The sequence below is a fragment of the Phoxinus phoxinus genome (genome assembly GCF_949152265.1).
Source record: "Phoxinus phoxinus genome assembly, chromosome: 21".
Classification (NCBI taxonomy): Eukaryota; Metazoa; Chordata; class Actinopteri; order Cypriniformes; family Leuciscidae; genus Phoxinus; species Phoxinus phoxinus.
Window position 1 is genome coordinate 14,659,797 of NC_136896.1, and position 22,651 is coordinate 14,682,447.

The following is a 22,651-nucleotide window of genomic DNA, read 5'->3' on the forward strand; positions in this document are numbered from 1 at the left end:
CCAACAATGCATGCTTTTCTTAATTAGAATATTATTAATCTAACTCTAGTCAGTCTTGAGATAAGCCTAGATAGGATTAATTAATTTATGCGTTTGCTATAGACTAGTGGATTTCCACAATATCAGTAAAATAAAATGTATATATTTGGCCTGAGAGAAAACACATACATTGAGATCTGTGGTCTCACAGAAAGTTAATTTGTGCCATTCTGCAGAGGCTATAGTTATTTCTACAGATGTTGCTGTTGTAAATACCTCAGATGTGTTCAAACTCAAGGAAATGTGCCGCATGAACTGCAATGCTTCAAACAGCAGTCGGCATACACAATGGCACAAGAGCAACAAACTCAATGGCAAAAACCTTGGCATCATTTTCATTGGTTGCTCTCCAGTTCCCAGTTCCCCCCTGATGTTATCTTGTGGAAAATTAAACGCACACATATCGACTTACACAGGCGGTAAATTTGAATAATGAAAACTTTCTGAGCTGGTAAACTGCAACCAAAACTCTGTATACATGTCTGGAGAAATCGTCATCATCATCGTCTTCATCACAAGCAATCAGTCTTCATAGACTCTCCATATGGCTATGAGGTAAAGGCCGCTCTGCTCAGCTGCAGTTGCGTAATTTGACACCATAGTCATTTTATAGTGCAGAAAGCCTAAAAAGCTGTAGCGCATATGGACGGGCAGTATGGAACACTGGCTGTGGTCCAGCGGAGGAAAGATGGAGGGAAGACAGAGCAACGGTTTGAAGTTAGAGTATTTAAAAACTAGGACAGAATCGTAGTGAACATGACTGCCTTTTGACACACTGCTCACTTGTAATATCCTGGCTCAGTTTCAGACATACATTGTGGTGTGTTTGGGTTGGGCAGGATCAGCTGGATAGTGCACTTCAAACCAGTTCAATAAGGGGTCTCAGAAGAGATACACAATCCTATATCCTTGAAACACCCTAAAAAAAGACTTAGACAAAAAAACAGCTCAACATTCCTTACATGATATTCCAGAATAGTGCAGATGAGGCTACACTACAGTATGTTCTCGCTTTAGGCCTATACTTTCTTTACATTGAAAATGTATGCTCAGCCAAGAAAAGGAAGTGCATTTACATGCACACTTAAAGTTTGATTTTCATCAGACTAGAGAAATAATTCATCTTTTTAAAATGTCATGTAAATAGTTTAGTCTGACTAAAACTGTCCCCGTTTTTTTTCTCTCCGAGTGCCTCAGAGCATTCTATTTATTATTTAGCACTGAAAGGTTAATTCAGTTTAAATGTATTTGCATGCTGGTCTTAACAGAAATTGTCAAAGTACAATGAGTAAAGTGTTGACAAGGACAAGGTGACCAACAACACAGAAGTCCAATTTGGGTTCATTTGAGTCCATTTGTTAGAGTTAATGGAGTGGACAATGTTGAAGACCCATCTGCAAGTTATCAGCAGGACTGAGCAGCTGCATGAAGCTCATCCTGTGCTTTCTTCTATCAATCTATACAGTATCCACTGCTTTGCAATAATAGCTAACTCCTCTGTTTCCCCAGACCGGTCAGATTCTTCATAATGTTGTGTATTTTTGTCTTCCTTCATCCATAAAGTCCTCCTCCTACTTCTCTGTCCATTACATTTCCTTCCTCCCTCTTGTTCTTCTTGATGCCCTTTCTTGATAACATACACATAACCCTCCCCCAATCCACACCCAGTCTCAAGTCCCAGCTGCTATAGCCAGGGTGCCTCTTTAGCTCCAACGGTCCACATGCAGACAGTCAGATGAATGGATGGATGGATGTACGAAGGGGAGGATGGCCCAGCAGGACAAACAGTCACAACCACTAATACACACTCAACACACACACCTCCCTCCATCAGGGCATCCCACTACTTCGAGGCTCAGTCCACCATCTGGCCAGGCTGAGACTGCAGACGTGTTGTTGGTTATGGCTGGTCAGCCCTATGGGGGTAGGAGACCCAATTAAGAAACCAATCTGCTTTAATGCAAAATGTATGAGCCCCCATCCCACAGTTTTTTCCAATGCTTTTTTTTTATCTGGTTCTCCCTCGATCGCCGAACACAGCAATCAAATACAAATCCTCTAAGAACATAGCGGACATCATATACAGTCCTTCATTTCCTCAGATCCAGGCACTTTCCATCAGATGATTTTGATAAATGTTTCAGCCAGACTCCGCCAGATCCACAGAAATTGATTTTCATCAGACCTCAGGGAGGAAGTACGCCCCCGGAGATCCAACATCATGTATATGTGCAGAGTGCTGATTTAGGATCAGATTTTCACATTGTTTACTGGGGTTTAAGCCAAGGAGTGCAAAGGAGCAGCTCTGATCCAGAGACAGCATTCCTGATATATGATCTTGTACATATATGGGTCCTGGCCTCTCACCACAGACCAAAGGAGTGAGCCTAGTGTTGATAAATCATCCCAACAAAAAAAAGAAAAAGAAAGACAGACAATACAATACAAAGGCAAGATCAATGTTGTCATGGCCAGTAAGACATGGGAGCTTATTAATTTTCTGTTAGATGACAACTCTCGTTAGATTGAGTCACACAGTCCTGATTGTACCCAATCCCATTATGTTAATTCTGACCCTAAGCGAACACATATATAGACCAGGAGGACTATTATCACTGAGGGGGACAGTTGCTACATTTATAAGCAAATAGCTTAATATGCTTATACCCCTGTAACATGCTGTTACCTTTTTTTTAGGAGCAAATACTATCAAATTGATGGCTTAATCGAACTAAAAAGCCTTATAAACACCTAAATTGAGGTCTCGATCCAAAACATTTATTGGAAGGGGTGGCGTAGACCTGAAATTATTCAATCAATGGGAAATAAGGGATGTTATAAGCATAAAAATAAGCATGTAAATACTTGAATCCAATTTTTTTCTCAATCAGGTGTCTTGCACGGCGGCTGGGCACTGCATGCACTAGAGTTTGGTTTGGAATATATGAAAAATACATGTAAACAAATTTGTGAATCAGATTGCAAAGTTTAAGTTTCATATAAACAGAACTTTCAGAATCTGAAATCCGACAGATTCATGCGTATTGATGTTTTAGTTTTTTTCATGTAAACATACCTATTGACTTGCCACAAAAGAAAGATATTGAAAGTGTGCAAGGCCAGAGGGAAAGAGAGAGGAAATGGGTGAAAGGGAAGGGAGGACGTGGATGGAAAATAGGAGAATTCACCTGCCAGACACACATTTTAAAGCCTCGCCCCTACTGTCAGGGAGCTTGCCAATCAGCTTTAAAAATCCAGCAGTCCCTCAAATATTCACACTGATCTTTGTTGAACTTTTACACTAGAAAAATATGGATTGATGGAAAAATCATAGTTCCTTTCTGACATAGTCTAGCTGTAGATGTAGCATGTTGGAGTAAAAATGATGGAGTAATTTTGTTTTTGTTTTTTACAAAAATACTGATTACAAATGCAAACATTTGTATCAGCCAGCTTTAACCTGCTTGGTTAAAATACCCTAGTATTGTAGCAATCTGTTGTTTTTGTTGTATGTTATTTCTTCTGATATCTTCTTATATTGTTTTGTTACCTTTTCTGTAGTGGTTTTGTGTTGTTTTGTGTATGTAAAGACTACAGCATTGATTAATTGTTGCTTGCTGATTCTCCTCTTCATATTGCTGCATTAAAATGCCATAACCATTCCTTTCAAATCCAATCCTACCAAATTTGTTAATAATCTAAGACAGCAAATGCCTCTTTTATGTGTGGTTTAATCCTTTAAAGAATGCCATGATCTTAATGTTCACACCTCTGAGAATGCATGTTTGCATGGCCACAAAGACTAAAGATTTACTGCGGACTAGAAGGTTATAATAATTATAACTGCTATATAGGTTATATTAATTATACACTGGGGAAAAAATGGTGTTGGATTTACTTTGAAACCATTTTTACTCAGACAGTGTCACAACCAGTTACAGAGAAACAGCAAGTAACACATTGAATTAAACATGACATTTCAAAGTAGAAAGACTGAATTTGAATTATCTTGTAAAAAGTTACTTCAATAATCTTTGTTTTATTATATTAACATTACATTTACGGTGTACATCTCGTGCCATTCACACAAACACACAAATACAAACACTGGAAATGGACTTCTACAGATTAAATGAGCCACCTGCTGCAACACAAGATATACTGTAACATTACAACACTGAAAATTGCTGTATTTGAAGACATAACATTACAACACTGTTGTCTTGGGAACAGGCATGATTTCATCAACATAAGTGTCATGTGAGAGTGACACTGCTACGGAGAAAGCAGTTTGGCTATGTGCACGAGTACTGAAGTGACACCTATAATCAATAGTGTAAACAATGATCGGTCATGATTATGTGATGTGACTTTTCTGAATTTGAAATTCAGTAATGACATAATTACATAATTTTCGGTAACATTTAGCACATGCAGAATGACAGCGGCCATAAACAGGAGCCACACACTCACCAACACATTCACTCTAGGTTCACAAAGGAATGCAACAGACTGCTCCATCCTGGGACTATAAAATACATGGCGTATTAAAAAAAGCATGACGCAGATTGCTTGACGGCTGTCGAGCCAGTTGCAATGAAAATAGTGTGCATGCTTTTTTATCATTATTACGGTATCTACAAGCAGCACAAAAAGACCCGTTTTTTGTTGAGTTGATCAGCAAGTCTTGGGAAAGATCCCCCATCAATCAGATAACACAATAGCCTGTTATTTTCTTCTTAAGAACTTTTTCAAGAACTTCTTAAGATTACAAGAACAGCACTTAAGAACATTCTTACGTCTCAAAATTTCTTTTCAAGTAGATTTACATGAATCCGGCGCCAGCTTGTTTTTCAGCTTGACTAGGTGCTGATGTTATGTATGCATCAGTCTAGGTCGGATGACCTATTTTCCCACCAACCAAAGCAAATCAAACTCCAAACTTTGGTGTCCGTTTTGACACCAAACGGCACTATAAGCAGACAAAAAGAGTGCTGGTGTTAAAGCACACTAAACTTGAAGCTTCAGTATGAATAGCCTCTGGGATATGTGTGGGTGTGTTAAGGGTGAAATACAGAGGAAGAAGGAAAGTATTCCCATAAATCATAACACCTAGACATTAACCTAAATGCACAGTCAATTTAAAAGGACAAGTCTAGAGGCTTTAGCACTTAAATCCTCACAAACTTTCCAGATTGTAACCAGAACTTCAGCTACACCTTTAACACACATAGCACTGAACACCTGATTATTTTTACCAGCAGATCTATACATGCACATAAGCACATCCATTTATTACAGAAAAGCCTGAATCCACTATTCCAAAAACATGTGAAAACAAGTCTTGGCTAAAATCCAAACTAAGCATTTTACCCAAATACCCAAAGGACAGGTTGCATTCACCCTATATCATACGCCCCTACTAAAAATAAATTGGAATTGATGGAAAGTGGGTTACAATAACATGAAAGGGTGGAAAAGCATAAAAAAGAGTTGTGTGTGTGAGTTTGTTCACTTCGCACACACACAAGCATATTTTTGGAGCATTCAAATATACGCACTCCCACTGAGATTTAGAACCCAAAGGCTGACTCACTCTTACTCCCTTTTTAACCCACTACAGGAAGTGGCATAATCTATTAGTCACTGCCACTTTCCCCATGGACTATAAAGTGATTCCTATAAAGTGGGCCTCTTATGTTTCCAACACATTGTTGTTTTATGCACTACAGTGAATGTGTGTGAGAATTCTTTAATTCCTGTCTCTATCCATCTGGCAAATCAAAATGAGTGCAAGGAAATAAGTAAGACAGGCACGAAAAGGCATGCAGAGCGGCAGAGAGGAAAATAAAGGACTGTACAAAGATGAGAGAGCTGCCTCAAGGCTTAAATACCACGTACAAATACACCTGCAGGATCAATAACCCCAAAACACAGATGGCGCTTGTTTTTAGAGCAGAAAGAATTTGGCGAAGAAAGACAGATAAAGAAAGTTCATGAAGGTCAGCTGTTTTATAGGATAGTAGAGATACGGATACAGCAGGAAATCAAGATCGTCTGTATTGCCTAATGACTGCATGTGTTTTAGAGTGAGACGGTGTTATTTTTTTTAAATTGACTCATATTTTTTATATATTTTAAGTTTTAAATTTAGTTCAAGTGATTTTGATATGTGCTTTAAATTTAAAGTTATATTTTCTTTAGTTTAAGTTTTTAAAGTTTATGTTTTTCATCTTTGTATTTTAATTTACCTTTTTTCAATTAGCAAAAAAAAAAAATTTATATAGTGTCCGTTTTAGTGGTAACACTTTACAATAAGGTTAATTTATTAAACATTATTTAATGTATTAACTAACATGAACAATACATTTGTTACAGTATTTATGAATCTTTGTTAATGTTAGTTAATATGAATAAAGCTGTTCATTGTTTGTTCATGTTAGTTCACAGTGCATTAACTCATGTTAACAAGATTTTAATAAAGTATTAGTAAATGTCGAAATTAACATTAACAAAGATGAATAAATGCTGTATAAGTGCAGTTCATTATTAGTTAACGTTATCTAATGTAGTTAACTAATGTTAACTAATGAACCTTATTGTAAAGTGTTACCGTTTTAGTTAACAATAACACAACTTACTATTTCGCCACCTTGGAATTATAAGGTTATATCTGCATTCTGACTGGTTTTGAGATATTGAGCTTTAACGTTTTTGCATTCCATTCGACTGTGTAGAAAGAACCTTTTTATTTTCTAAATAAAAAGTTCCAAAATGTACACAACTTAAAAAACAACATCACATAATGTAAAGAAGTGCTCACATAATAAGAATATGTGACTAACTAAATTTTTACAAAAATGTCAGATAGAACCTTATACACGCCTGCAGATTTTGTATTTGAATATTGATGCATTTTTAAGGAAACCGTAAGGTATCAAGTCAAGTCAATCAAACCGAAAATCTTTAGAATCTGTGAAAACAAATAATAATTTTGTTCTAGAAATCTAAGCTAGCTGCAGCTCCTAAAAGCAACAAACAATTACAGCACACTGTGCATTAATTATGCTAACTATTCTAGCATCTGTTAGCTATAAAACAAGTCTTTACAGAAAGACTGTTACCTTGGCTGTGACAACACAACCTAAAAACAAAATACTTCACCAGAGTTTCCACCCAGCAAATAACACTGACCACATCTGTCTAATCGGATCCCTCTCCGCCCGTGATGTGGTCAGGAGTGTTAAGAACCACAGCGACTTTCATCTTCTGTATCTTTGCCACAGTTTCCACAGGACCTTCTTCAATCATTTGCTTTTCCCTCTCTCACTTTCCATCTCATAGACAAATAACGGAAAGGGGCGGAAACAAATAATGACAGAGAGAGAAATGACAGTAATCCTCTACTTATTTAAAATGATTCAGAGAGTTTTCAATGATGAGAGCAAGAGAAAGAGACAACTGAAGAAAATGAAATCTTTCTAAAGAGCATGAGGCATCAGCTTGGTTTACAGCACAGACACTCCGAGTCTACAAACACACACACATACTCAAATGGGAAAGTTGAAGTATGAGTACACTGTACACTCAGTACAGGTCTACTTTTCGAACACAAACACACTTGAGTGTTTTGAGTTTGACATAAAGAGAAAAAAAAAAAGCAAAGCTACCCTCAAATCTTCCCTCTGGCTGTGTCTCGATGTGAAACCCTAATGGGACAACATATCCAAAGCTGAAGAAGAGCCAAAGGCATGCAACACCACTTTTTCATGTTTTACTTGAAAGATTTGCCACTCCAGTCTAGTCATGTTACAGAGCCGCAGGGAATATGAATGAATGACAACTCTGGAGAGACGTCTCGCACAGCTGTTTGTGTTACTTCTGAACTTGCACATATTTATTGATAATAATCAAATTAAAGTTTTGGAAATGTTTGTCCAACTTGTACAACCTATAAATTAATGTATAATTTTAATCATTGTTATTACACTACATTCTGTTAAAAAGTGTTTGACAAGCACATTTGTCTTTCTTGTGTTGTGAAACAAGTCTGAGACGGAACATTTTGAAGGGCTTGTCCCTGAATGAATAGCCAAAAGCCTTTAGCATCTCACCAATGCACCATGATTTGCTACTAGCAAGTCAGTTGCAGATGGTATCAGGGAAAGCATTTGATTGAACAAAAGTCTGTGTAGTGCAGAATGAGTCATTAATCACCGCTCTAAATCAACGAAGCACAAGCTCACACATACAGACAGTCACAAACACAGAATGATCACACAGAGCACACACAAAAATTCAGGATTCAGGAGCACAGAAACTTGTTGTCAACACTGCCCAGCGACTTGTATTAAATAGCTTTGCTACTGAAAAGCTGCATTATATTTCCCAGCAATGGGATGGAAGCATTGCTGTTTTTTAAGTAATTAAACTAATAGTTTCACTATTAACGACGCTATAATCTCTCTCTATCTCACCAATTCATTCACTGTAAAAAAATCTATATATTTTGGAAAATTGACAATTACATATTGGCTCAATAAATTACTTCCAAATAATTATCCCCTTGCAAAAAGAAGCATTGTTGTAAAAATAGCTCAAGGTCTTTACTTAAAATTAAAATGATATATACACCAAAAATATTAAATTGTGTTCAATCAATCTATCAAGTCGAAGTGAAAAATCTGTTTTAGCTGAACATGTCCTACATCCAAAAAAGTGTACGCATGCGCAAAATACGCCTGAGGAAAACCATTGGTATCACTGCTCCTTTTATCCCTCCCTCTCTGCCCAGCCCTGCTCGCCACAAATGTACTTTCACCAAATATCCTGTGTTTGAATTGATTTGTTAATAAAGTGATGTGATAAAATGTCAACCCTGTGTATGTATTTTGCTTAATGTATTTATGTGTTGCCAAAATGACTAACGAAAATTAACCATATTACCCATCCAGTTAACCTTAACTTGTCAATGCTGGCAAATTACCAATACCTAGAGCTGCAAAATTCTGGATAAATTGAGAATCACAATTTTTTTGTTTCGAATAGAGATCACGATTCTAAACAGAAAACTAAACAAAATAACGTAATTTTGGGGTAATAAGAAGGTTCTTTTTTCTTTTCATTTTTCTGTCCATAAAAATGATGAACAGAACCGGTGACAAAGGGCAGCCCTGTCGGAGTCCAACATGCATCGGGAACAAGATTGACTTACTGCCGGCTATGCAAACCAAGCTCCTGCTCCGGTCGTACAGGGACTGGACAGCCCTTAGCAAAGGGCCCGGACCACATACTCCCAGAGCACCCTCCACAGGACGCCGCGAGGGACACAGTCAAATGCCTTCTCCAAATCCACAAAGCACATGTGGATTGGCTGGCCAAACTCCCATGAACCCTGCAGCACCCTGAAGAGGGTATAGAGCTGGTCCAGTGTTCCACGACAGGGACTAAAAACCGCACTGTTTCTCTTGAATCGAGGTTCTACAATCAGCCGAATTCTCCTCTCCAATACCCTGGCATAGGCTTTCCCGGAGTAGGAACACACCCTCCGGTCCCCCTTCTTGAAAAGAGGGACCACCACCCCGGTTTGCCAGCCCAGAGGTACTGTCCCCGACTGCCACGCGATGCTGCAGAGGCGTGTCAGCCAAGTCAGCCCCACAACATCCAGAGACTTGAGGTACTCAGGGCGGATCTCATCCACCCCCGGTGCCTTGCCACCGAGGAGCATCTTGACTACCTTCAGCTTGGGTGATGGACGAGTCCACCTCCGAGCCCTCGGCCTCTGCTTCCTCAATGGAAGACGTGTCGGTGGGATTGAGGAGATCCTCGAAGTATTCCTTCCACCGTCCGACGATATCCCCAGTTGAGGTCAACAGCTGCCCACCTCCACTGTGATTTGCCAGAATCTCTTCGAGGCCAACCAATAGTCCTTCTCCATGGCCTCACCGAACTCCTACCAGGGGCATATAGCCCCGGACAACATAGCTCATTGGATCATTCGGGTATTCAAACCCCTCCACGACGATAAGGTGGCAGTTCAAGGAGGAGGGGGATATATAATTTAATAATATAAATATAAAAAGTATTGTAATACATTATAATATAAAAAAGTATTATGAATCATGCTGCTCTACCCATCCATCATCCTGATGTCAATGGGTTTTTTTTTATGGGATTTTGGAAAATGACTGAAATAAGGTCTGTGGTGAACACAAGCTCAAGACACTTTCACGTTATATTCTATGACATAAAATACATCAATATTACCCCACTCATGATTTTTTTAAGCTGAGTGGGACTACGGAGGTTGTCGGGGAGATTAAACGTCATCACGCCGAACAGGTAGGCCAATCTCAGTCCGCTTTTACAGCCTCGTTATGCTTAAATTTTGCTCTTATAAACTATTCTAACTCAAACGTTCTGGAAAAATGTTTTTAGGTAAAAACTAAAAGAGTTGCCGGAAGCTTAGTGATGGTGACGTTGAAGTCGTAGGACCGTGGTGTAGTTTGTTTATAGCCTACCTTTACCTTTTTACTTCTGGTGACTGCATTTAGGCTTCAAAATTCATAAAAGTTGTGTTCATCTGTCAAAACTATTTTGAATATCTTGATAAAACGAGTAAGTATCATAAACTTTTGTTGATCACAGAGCTGTTTTTTTGCGATAATCCAAAAGCCTATGGAAAAATCCTATTGAGTTTTTTGTTGAGGGAACCAGTGTGATGCTAACTGCCGGTTAGCCTACAAAGTGATGTCATACCGACACCACTCTATAGGTAAATACAGTAACTAGAATAATAACCATGTGCAGTAAAATTATTTGCGCTAGAAAACAGTGTTTATGATTGCGATAGTAAATTAAAATGTGATAAATACCAGTTTGTAATATCAAGCAGTATAACAGCTGTTTTGTACAGCTAAAATAACTACTGTATTAAAAGAACTAAAATAGCTGGAAACTGAGACCAGAAGCCTTCCACATTCAAGTTAAAAAAAGGCTGCATCCGCTCTTACATTAAAAATAAGGTGGATAGATGGCTTCAAAACACAAATGGACTATAAGCCAGAAAACTCATTGGAGGCCTTTAGGACAGAGTGAGTGGTCTTTATGTGCTCTCAAAGGGCCTTTCAGCTCACATAAACACAACAGGACAGAGTATATAGGTTTAATAAAACAAAGACATGTAACCCAACTGGTAGAGCAAGGTGTAACTCATGGGTTCGATTCCCAAACAAAGCGTTTGCCCCTGAAAGTTGTTTTGTATAAAAGTGTCCGCTGATTGCATGTAATGATGCATGTTACATTTCCTTATCTCTCTAATGCCTCTATACATCTTTATATACCAATAGAACTTCACATAGAGTCACCGTCAGAGGTCAGGAAGTGGTTTGGTATTGAGTCAGAGAAAGAATCAGCAGATGTTTACAGCTGTCTTTGACGCACGCGCACACACACACACACACACACACACACACACACACACACACACACACACACACACACACACACACACACACACACACACACACAATTAAACGACATGCTGCATCCTGATTCCTGAGGCAGACTAATATAAACCCACTGGAGACTCTGTTAGTCTGTGAAAACTATCCTAAGGCACAGACTGCTAGACTGGAACCACAAGAGAGGAAAAACAGCCTGGATGGGAACTGGTAGAATTCAGGTTACTATATAAAAAAATAAAAAAAACTATACTGTACATTATCACTACATTTTCCCCATCATTCAAAGCAGTGATTAATGAACATCCACTAAATGTCTGTACGATTGCTTTTTCTCTCTCTTGCAAACTAAGCAAGACCGGTCATCGATCTTTGGCCTACACAGATGCTGCAACAATGCAGGTCCAGATGTGCACTAGTAATGATGTCACTGCATCAGCAATCAGACATTGGACCACATGTACAGACCAGTCATCAAGCTATCAAAAAAAATACCAAACTCCCACTAACAGAGGCCGTGCAACACTCAGCTATAATGGTATTTAGCCCTCGGATGACCTCACTTTGTGTGGTTACAGAATTCTTCAAATAATGTGTAAATGAACAAGCTATGCTATTATGGTGCATCATATTTTTTCACCTTAAATGGCATCAATCTACTTCTGGAAAAAAAAAAATGCTGTTCATTGATTCATGGTGTCGGTCCACCAGGTCGATATGAAACCGCTAGTACTGAAGAATGGAAGGAAATATTATTTTTAAAGGGTGGGATGCAATAAAGAAAAGTATTTTGTTTCTGCTCTGATTAGGAAGCAGAACATCCTGAATTGAACCTCCTGTTTGTATGATACAAATTCCCAAATGCAGATGAACAGGTCAAGTTAGGCTCCATCGCCCATTTTACCAGATGGTCCTTGACTAACATCCCTCAAAGCGCTCGGTCACACCCATTAAACTCTACACTGGCTATTGATCAAAGATGCTGAGCTTTGTCCACATGCTTATCTTTGTTTTTACAAATGATCGTATTTCTAGCCAAGGAGTCCAGGGACTGTGTTTGGCCAAACCCAACCTGTTCCAGTCAATTCTTTCTTATTTTCTTTACCTGGTTTGATTGTTTTGAGACAGTCTGGACAAAGAGATATGAGACGCAGCATGCAACTTTGGTGGCTTTTTATGTTTTGTCCTGTGTTCCCTCATCTCAGACCCAGAGTCAGTAATGCTGTAGTGTGTCGTCATTGGCCGATGACATGATGGCTTTGATGACATGCACCTGGGAAGGGAGGACAAAGGGACTTTAAAGAAAGGAGGTGTGGGACCACCGAGAGAGCTGGGGTGGTGACCGGGTGATTTTATGAATGAACTTTAAGTTCCGCCCCTGGAGAGTAGAGTGACGTCTTCGGTGGGAAGACCCCCCGATGGATGGGTCTTCTCGGCTCACGAGAGGGAAGTGTTTTTAAACTATTTCTACATGAATTGTTTGACTGTGTATGGCGTAACGGTAAGCGGGTTGGAGAGGGAGGCGGGGGAAATTGAGAACGGAGGAAACACGCCTTACGTGTGTTCACTGTGTGCTGTGCAGGCTGGGGTGCTGAGTATTAAACACTGTGTGACGTATTGAGCGTGAAAACTCACTGTGTGTAGGCCTATGAATTGGTGTGCCGTGCGGAGTTTCCCGTGTTCCTTTTCCCTGGCTCCATATCTTACCTGTACCCGTATGATGAGTTTTAGTCTCCCTGATTTGAAATAAAGTGGAAATTCTCTTTGAAAACCGGCTGGCTGTTCTTTGACCACCGTAGGGCTGTTTTTGAGGTTTATTACAATGCTAACAATGCACAGGATGACGGTTCTTGTCCGCTCTATTGTCAGTAATTCCCTGAGGAAAACTGAACTGGAGATGGAGATGGAAAACACTTTCACATGATTTCCCAAAATTCTTTATATAAATAGCCTGTTTAAACAAACATCCTCTGATGTTGCAAAACACCTGAGAACAACAGTAATTAAGTTCTAAAGAAAAATTAGGGTCAACTAAGGCAAACATAACAATATAATCTTAGACATAGGGTGGCAATTATGGTGTTGCCATTGACAAACATGCTGCATCCTCATATAAAGCACAAAAACATAATCCAGCTTCTTTAACATTTTAAGTGTTTTAAGAGTAATCCCACTGAAAAGTATCGAATTAATTGGGTTTGTTCTTCATAATTTAGCTTTCCACCCCTCTCTCTCTCTCAGCCCCTCCCCCCTTAGCATAATCAGAGACTGGGGCTCGAGACGCCAGCTGATCCCTGCAGGCTCGCGCTATTCAACACGGGCGCTGCACATTCATCAGGATGCCTCGTGCTTCTTTGTGCTCAGCCTCAGCTCCAAAACAAGAAAAGGGTAGATGGCAGCTCCAAAAAATTACTAATAGCCTATTAATGCAGGATGACAACTTCAAAAACTGTTTTTTGGTTGTTATTATTAGCATTTGTAAAGAAATAAACAATGGAACCAAGCCTATCACACTTAATTTTGCCAGGGAGAATTTAATTTCTACAAGATATGTTAATAGCCTATAGGTTTTTTTTCTCTCCATGCATGTTAAATGACTCTACAGTGCAGAGCTTGTCTTTATCAAACCCCAAATGCTGTACTGAAATAGACAAATTAAGAAACATTTCATGGACAGCCTCTTTCCCAACGCATAAATAGAGACAACTCTATTAATTTTAATAGTGACATCCTACCTTCTCCGTTATTTTCCGTCATAACTTTATCGCAAGAAGATGGACCTGCCCTGTCTCCGCGTGCACTTAACGGCCACCTCTGTTGTTCCTCTGGCCTCTGTGAGCTTCTTCAGATTCATATCTTGGCTCCGGGGACCGCTCACGCTGTCAAATCCTCCCGAGATTGACAACCGTGTGAGCCAATCCGGCAGCGGCCTACAAAAATTCTAACCAATAGCAGAACTGGTAGGTGTTAACGTTTACACATTGGGAAGCTGGAGTGTTGTAAGACATTTTTAGTTTCAACTATATATTTACGCATGTATTTATTTAGTCTTTCTTTCTTTCTTTCTTTCTTTCTTTCTTTCTTTCTTTCTGTGGGTCGTCAATCTATCTATCTATCTATCTCTGTGGGTCGTCAGTCTGTTTGGTTCAGCAACTTTCTTTACATTATAGCACTTGAATTGAAGTAGACGGTTTTATTAAGATGAATCTATCTATATATCTGGTTCAGCTACTTTCTTTACAAAAAAAAAACACTTGAGTTGAAGTATAGCTGTTTTTATTGAGATGAATATCAATATTTCTTGCAAAGCAGCTCAAAGAAACAGTGAATAAAATGAGTGCATTTACATTTCCCAAACTTTACAGTCAGAATAACATCACAATCACAGTTATACGCAGTAGTTAGTTTGCATATTAGCACAAAACCATGCGCACCCATGGGAAACCATACATGTTGTGTGACCTCATCATAACACAAAGACAACTTCATAAGGTCTCTCAAACTTTCTAGGTATAAAATGAAACATTTGTGTAAATGCAATCAGACCCAGGCACAAACTCTAATCACGTGTAATAGTAGCAAAAGTAGTCCAGCAGCTCTCAAAACTGTTGGGTCAGAGTTCTCTTGGGTCACAGTCCTACATCTGCCTTCATCCAGACTTCACACACACACAAAGAAAAACACATTTTGAAATAATTTCCAAAAACCAACCATATTTTTTAAAAAAACACAAAAATGAACCAATTCAGATGTTTAAATGACCTTCTTGTTTAGTCTTGATTTGGGTGTTTTTTTTAGGGTTACAGTACAGTGAAAAGTATGAAGATGATCGAAAACACTGATCTGAACTCACCTAGCCTGAACTATTGGACTGCTGTTGGAGGCTAACACCACTCACACCCACACACGTGCCTGTTTCTACAGCTGTTTAAATAAGACTAACGCATTTGTCCTCCGCAGCTCAACATGGTTCTTCTGGGAAGGCTCCCACCTACGCACTCAGACCAAAACACATTCATGTACTTGAGACAAGCTTTACTGTATTTTCCCAAGCACAACAGATTTTGGCATGACCGGCAAAGGCTTAAATTTACTGCATTAAAAATGTTGCATTATGACCCTGAAGAAAGAGATTTGGATATGCACACACTTATAGTCGGTTAGAAACCATCATACTTTCACAATCAACAATAAAGTAAAACAATCTGAGTTTCCCTGCTGAGCAGTTAAAAAAAAAAAAAATCCAAAGATGCCTTGATATTGTACAAGATATAGGCACGTTACACATGGTTATCATTAGTCAAAACTTAGTTTACTGAATGTTGTTTCTCTAACAGTTCCAGATATCTGACATCTTTAAGTAATATATCCATATAATAAAAGGACAAAACACCTCGCATGTTTCTTTGCAAGTTTTGAGTAACTGGCATCAGTAAAAGAAAAGAAGTTAAATTTCATATCTAGAGCAAACGTGGTACAACTTGAAGAATGTGTCAGAAGAAACTAAACAATCTCTCAGTAACTTTCCAGATCTCAAATCAAACAACACGTCATGATTACACTCTAAAGTTGAATATGAAGCCATTACGTGATGCTTCCAGTATATGCAGTGCATGCCTACAGGGTGACATGACCAGTGTAATGAACATCGATATACAGCACACACATTTATTAACAATCAAACAAAAAATCATATTTGTTTTAAATGAAATGAAGCGCCACTGAACTGCATGCTTTATTAAGTGTTGTATTGTATTAGTTTCACTAATTGCTACAGAAACTGTCAACTTTGGCATGGCTCCATGCTAAAGTCAATGTTGCAATTATTTGCAAATGGCAAATAAAGTATCTGGCAAACATCTGTATGAATAAAAATTGCATACAAAAATAAGGGTTTACTCTGCAATGAGCACTTTCATTTTCAAACGACGAGAAAGACCAATGCAATGTCTGGCTGATGCATTTGATAAGATTTATGACGATACGTAATGTGCACGATATATATGGAGAGAGTATGCAAAGTCCCGATATCAGTTTAAATGTCTAAATGTCTTATTGAATAACTGTGTTGTCATAATAATGACATCTGATGAATTGCACATTGACCTGAAAAAGCCAACAGATGCATATGACAAAAGCTAGGCATTGTTCCAGCTGTCCGCACTCACAGTCATTGAGCAACAGTAAAGATTAATAAACATATCAACACACTGTGTCCTAACCAGGCGCAATACGACAAGTTCTCAATCTGATGTGTGATGAGACGCAATCACAGCCAATGAGAAGCTAGTTAATGTTTAATGTACAGTTCCGAGGAACCAATGAAATTTCACAGTGGGCGGGGCCACCAAGCATGATGCTTCGAAAATGGAAACCAATCGATCGACAAAGTGTCCTGTTGGTCCTCACTTATCATGGTAGAGGCTGGAAAGGACAAAAAAAATGACCTGGAAGAGGTTTTTTTTCTTCTTGTCGCTTTATTGCGTCACGTCTGGTTAGGTCACGTGTAAGGGTGCTTTGTTGACTTCTTGCTCTGAATGAGTCTTTGGCCTGGTCATGCTAAAGCCATGGATGAATGAGCTTCCATAAAGCTGTTATCACATGATAGATATTACAGTCCAAGCAGTGGCTGAGTATCATGTCTAAGAGGTAAGAAGAGGAACAGGCAGGAAGAGACTGAGAAAAGAGAGAGAGAAAGACATTGAGCAAAGACGTGGACAAGACTTAGACGTTGGACAACATTCATTGCAGTCAAAAACAAGGGCACAGGGGAAGATGGGTAGTATTACATATCATAAAGACTTACATGTAGAGCTGGTTGGCCATGTTTATCAACTGTATAAAATGTAAAGAAAGTGGCTTATATCAATATTGAGTGCCTTTTCCACAAAGAGAGAATACAACACAGTAATCACAAAGACAGCCGAGGCGGCGAGATCAAAGAGAAAAACAAAGAGTGTTGGAGAATTCAGATCTGACTCCAGGCTCTCCGTCATCTGAGTAACATTCAGGCCGTGTGGCGTCCGCGCACAGAGATAGGTGACAAACAGCGTTGTGGAAGCGCTCCCTCTTCCTCAGCGTGAGATGGGATGACAGTAGCTATGCAGCAGAATGAAGGTGCATATTTGTTTCTCTCACACTCATCCCTCCGTGCACACAGGATGGATGAGAAGAGGTTTTCTCTTTATCTTTGCTTTCCTTTAAGCGATTCGGCGTGATTTAAAACAAGCGTGCTTTCTTCTTGAGATCATTTTTCTTCCATAAAGCCAAACGGTCAAACTGTTCAATGGTCATCCTGAACACGTTGTAGAAGTCCTCTGGTGACAGGTGCCTCTGAAATGATAAGAATTACGATAAATGCAATTATCCATTAGAAAAAAAAAAACATTACACATTTATTTTGTTAACTGGACAATTTAAAGAGATAGTTCAGTTTACATTTTGTCAATAGGCCCTATGCACAGCTTCACTACTTCCTGAACTTAAGCAGGGTCCTTTGTTTCCTGTCTGCCAGGATTGGCCAAACTGATTAATCCAGGTGTGTCTGATTATTGTTGTTGGTCAGACACACCTGGATTAATCAGTTTGGCCAATCCTGGCAGACAGGAAACAAAGGACCCTGCTTAAGTTCAGGAAGTAGTGAAGCTGTGCATAGGGCCTATTTATACACTCAAGTAGTTCAAACTACTGTTCAGTAGAACACAAAAGATGTTCTGCACTACCCGTCTAAAATACTTTTATGCACTGCCTGATTTTAGTATTAGTTTAATAATTTTACAGTTGTAATGTAAAATACAAATATATTTTCTTAAATAATGAAAAATATAATTATAAATACATTTTACAGTGAACTATTACAATATACTGATATTTATATTTAGAATAAATCAATATGTCAATGTACAATAATAATAATAATTATTATTATTATAATTATATAGGCATATTGATATATAAGTCAAGTCATCTTCATTAATTTAGCGCTTTTTACAATACAAAGTTTTTGATTCATTCATTTCCATTCCAGAAATCATCAGTTACTAATTAACTATGGGGCCGTTTACACGACAGTTTTCAACTGAAAACAGAAAACATTTCATTCTGGCCGTTCATTTACACAACAACGGTGTTTGGTGGCCTGAGAATGCAAACTTTAAAATAGGTTTCAAAGCGCAAGTTTTTGAAAACGATACCAATAATCACAGTGTTTCGCTAAACTGTGCAGCCCTAAGCACATGTACAGTACTACACCTGATTAAATTTTTTTGGTTCACAATTTAAATTGCAATCACAATTTTTATCAGACAAATCGCAATTAGATGTCCCCTTCAAATCGTGAAGCTAATTCTAAATCTTATGAAAACTTTGTGCGAGGAACAGACCAAAACTATCACTTTAAAGCAAGCAGAATAGCTCTATGATATAGTCATCCATCTATGAAGGCCTAAAATAACACTGTCAAAAAATGGCTAATCAAACCTTTATCAGAACAAATCCAATGGACCTTCCCGCCAGGAATCTAAGCACTGTTTATTCTGCTAACAATATGTACATGACGCAAACGTCATTACAGATTAAAGACAGAGTGAAAAATACAATATTAACAATAATTACAACCATCTATATCCATGTGTCAAAGCTTTGCACTTGTTAAGGATATTCATTGCCTTTAGCACAATCAGGATTATGAGCACGACTGGGCTATAAAAGTTGCCAGGCTTTTAAGCCTATGACCTCAATTTGAGTTTAAACCATTCCAGAAAGGATTTGTATAAATTTTTATTCTTTCAAGCCCTGTTGTATGTGGTACTGTAACACTTGCAGATGTGTGGGTATCTTGCATGCCTCCAAATAGATGCTGAAATCACCGTCTTTGGAAAGTTTTGGGTGTAGCAAGTGTCTCCCGCTGGGAGACTGACTCCAATCATGCTCAGTTCAAACAGATGTGACAATGGCCTCTCATTTCAGGACACACACACACACACACACACACACGTCTGGTTCACTATCTTTGTTGGGACTCTCCATAGATGTAATGTTTTTAATACTGTACAAACTGTATATTCTATCCCTACCCCTAAACCTACACATCACAGAAAACTTTATGCATTTTTACATTAAAAAACGTCCCCACTTTGACACGAGTCCCCATGAGTCAGTGTGCATTCAGGTTGAAGTCCCCACCGTGATAGAAAAACATGGACACACACACACACACACACACACACACACACACACACACACACACACACACTTTGAGATATTGCAAATTTAACCACAATGATTCCAAGCTAACAGTTATAGGGGGTGGGGTGTGGGGGGGTCAATAAATCAGCATCTCTCATAACTCATGCTGAAGTTAAAGTGAGCCAGACATTTTCCCTCCCTTTTCCATTCAAACCCACTAATAACACTGACACAATGTCCAGGAACACTGAGGATATATTATGTGTTTTGGCCGTGGGCGTAAACAACTCTTTGTCTGGCTGCCTTTTTGTAAATTTTGATCAAGACTAATATTGACAAAATGATTATTAAACTGCAATAAGACAGGCCATCCTCCATAATAAACAAAATGACACAATTGCATTTAAGTGTAAATCATTATAAAATCATCGCTTTATGATGACTTGGCACTTTTGAACATCCCAATGCCTTCATTTAAAATATAATCAGACTAAACACTAAGAAAAGTGGTCTACTTGAAGTTCTAATAAAATATTACCTCCAGTCTGGTGCGGTCCACGTCACGTGGTAGTTTTACTCGGACTCTGTGGCTCACAGCTAGCATGTCATAGGGGTAGACCTGCAACACACATGTATGTGAAAAGCACACAATTACACAGATGCACACATACACTACCATTCAAAAGTTTGGGGTCAGTAAGTAAAGAAATTAATACTCTTATTCAGCAAGGATACATTAAATTGATCAAAATTGACAGTAAAGACAGTAAACATTCATAATGTTTTCAAGATTTCAATTTCAAATAAATGCTGTGCTTTTGAACTGTCTATTCATCAAATAATCCTGAAAAAAAAAGTATCATGGTTTCCAGAAAAATATTAGCGCAACTGTTTTCAACATTGATAATAATAAGAAATGTTTCTTGAGAATTAAATCAGCATATTAAAATGACTTCTGAAGGATCATGTGACACTGAGTATTGACTGCTGAAAATGTAGCTCTGCCTTTACTAGAATACCGGTAAATTGCATTTTAAAATATATTAAAAAAGAAAGCAGTTATTTTAAATTGCAATTATATTTCAGAATATTTTTACTCAACTGGTTTTACTTCAGGAACCAGTTTTTAAAGGTACCAATCCAGTATCAGAAATATTTATTGTAGAATTATTGCCTTTAAATCAAGCATTCAAATTTGATTTTGATTTATTAATCCGTATGGACCAAAAACATAAAAAAATTATTAAAACTACATAGGCTGAATATAATATTTAACAACTTTAACATGATTTAACAATCATCAAAAGCATCTTGCAACCAATAACTTGAATCTATATTTAATGATAGCAGCCTTGAAAAGCTACAGCAGTCCATTAAACACACCAGAACTTACCTTATACTCTGAGGAAAGGATGGAAAACAGGAAAGAGGTTGATAAAAAAGAAAGGGAAAGACAAATTACAATCATTAATCTTGTGTGGTACAAATGCAACGCGTCTATCGTCTATACAAGTTAAATACTCACTCACTCACCTCTCATTCCACTCCAAGATGAGTCATGATCTACATCATCCTCACCAAGATCAGCCGCCTAGTAAGGAGAAATCCACGAGAACATTTGGCATTTATGAAAACTGTATACAGTGCATGGCAATACCACAACACAAATATCCCTCTTTTATTCAAACAGTAGGTGGCAGTTTTTTCAACAACCGGCACATGAATGCCCCAAAGGATCGCAAAAATCTCATTGGAAACGTTTCGCCGCGCCTTGACCATTTATTTTTGCTACTATCAAATGAGAGTAACAATATCATGTTTGAACAGAGCGGCTGCTGTAACTGTGAAAGTTTTTCTTTCATTTCCTGAGGTTAAAGGTTAAAGTCTAGTGCAGACAGAGGCTTGAATCCTCAGGGCTGGAGCTTGTATTTGGTTAAATATTGATTTATGGCCATCTCTCTGTTTCACTTGCTTTAGTGAATGCTTGTGGAAATTTGACACTAAGTCAGACCAGATTAGATATAAGGAATAGGTCATATTTCTGTTTTCAAGTAGTTTATTGTCCTGGGAGTTGGATACAAAGAACAGTTGCAAAATACTGCCACCTAGTGAACAGGAGAAGCTTTCAAACCATTCCCAAAACAAAGACTACTCTGCATGTGAGATAAAATATCTAAATTAGATTCTTAATGAACGCATGTGCCTGGGTTTTCTGCTGTGGAAGCACATTTGCTCTTCATTACAGAGGATAATTCATTAAGGGAGCTAGATTTCTAGTTCAAGATCAAAGTAGAACATGGAAAACAGCCAGAGGGTGGGAGCAAGACACACTTCTAACTGCACGCAAACACAGACACACCCTCTCAGCAGTATGGCTTCCTCAGCTAAATCTCGAACTGATCTGTGACTGTGTGTCCTGATGTGTGCGATTACAACAGCCCTCCGTGTCCCAGCAGCTGGGTTTGACAAATCCAACTAGGATCAAACAACATTCTTCACTGCTGAGAGAGCAAATGACAGCATTTGTGACCACAGCTCGCATATATTCCCAAAAATCACGGACAGATGGGAGTATTAAAACGTTTGCGGGGTGCTGTGTTTGTGTGCAGTTATCAGGTCTTGTGAGGTTTACCTTGTATATGCCGTTCCGCCCATATCCTGGCAGCGAAGCAGACTTATTGTATGGAAAGTCTGTAAAAGAGAGTTGGTTGAATGGTTTATATAGATTTATGGCACTTTACTCTAGCATCATGTTCAAGGGGACTGGCAGTTTAAGGAGGAAAATATGAGACATTGAAAGAAAAATGATTATGACAGCTGTAAGAAATAAAGTCTTGCCTTTAAGTTAAAAGTTACACAAGTTTGTTTACTCAAGAAAGCACATGCACAGAGAACTAGCCTGACATTTTTTTAGTTTTAAGCACGATTTGATTATACAACTGTTGTCAGATATACTTAAATGA

General features: G+C 38.4%; 2 protein-coding genes across 5 annotated transcripts in view; both read right to left on the reverse strand.

Annotated features, from left to right (window-relative positions):
- afap1 (actin filament associated protein 1) overlaps positions 1-14,360 on the reverse strand; it is a 51,887-nt gene extending 37,527 nt beyond the window's left edge. The window contains exon 1 of the mRNA XM_079594447.1: positions 14,237-14,360. Coding sequence (XP_079450573.1) covers positions 14,237-14,258 — 22 coding nt within the window. The 5' untranslated portion in view covers positions 14,259-14,360. The remainder of the gene's footprint in view (positions 1-14,236) is intronic.
- A 401-nt stretch (positions 14,361-14,761) lies between these two features.
- ablim2 (actin binding LIM protein family, member 2) overlaps positions 14,762-22,651 on the reverse strand; it is a 52,863-nt gene continuing 44,973 nt past the window's right edge. For 3 of the 4 annotated variants that reach the window (XR_013795577.1, XR_013795578.1, XR_013795579.1), the window contains 4 exons: positions 22,321-22,379; positions 21,218-21,279; positions 20,227-20,307; positions 14,762-17,834 (listed from right to left, as the gene is read on the reverse strand). Coding sequence is in view for 1 of the 4 variants with exons in the window: in XM_079594449.1 (XP_079450575.1) it covers positions 17,721-17,834; positions 20,227-20,307; positions 21,082-21,089; positions 21,222-21,279; positions 22,321-22,379 (320 nt within the window). In the remaining 3 variants the exon portion in view is untranslated. Of the gene's footprint in view, positions 17,835-20,226; positions 20,308-21,081; positions 21,090-21,217; positions 21,280-22,320; positions 22,380-22,651 lie in introns of all 4 variants that reach the window. The other variant, XM_079594449.1, reaches the window with a different exon arrangement.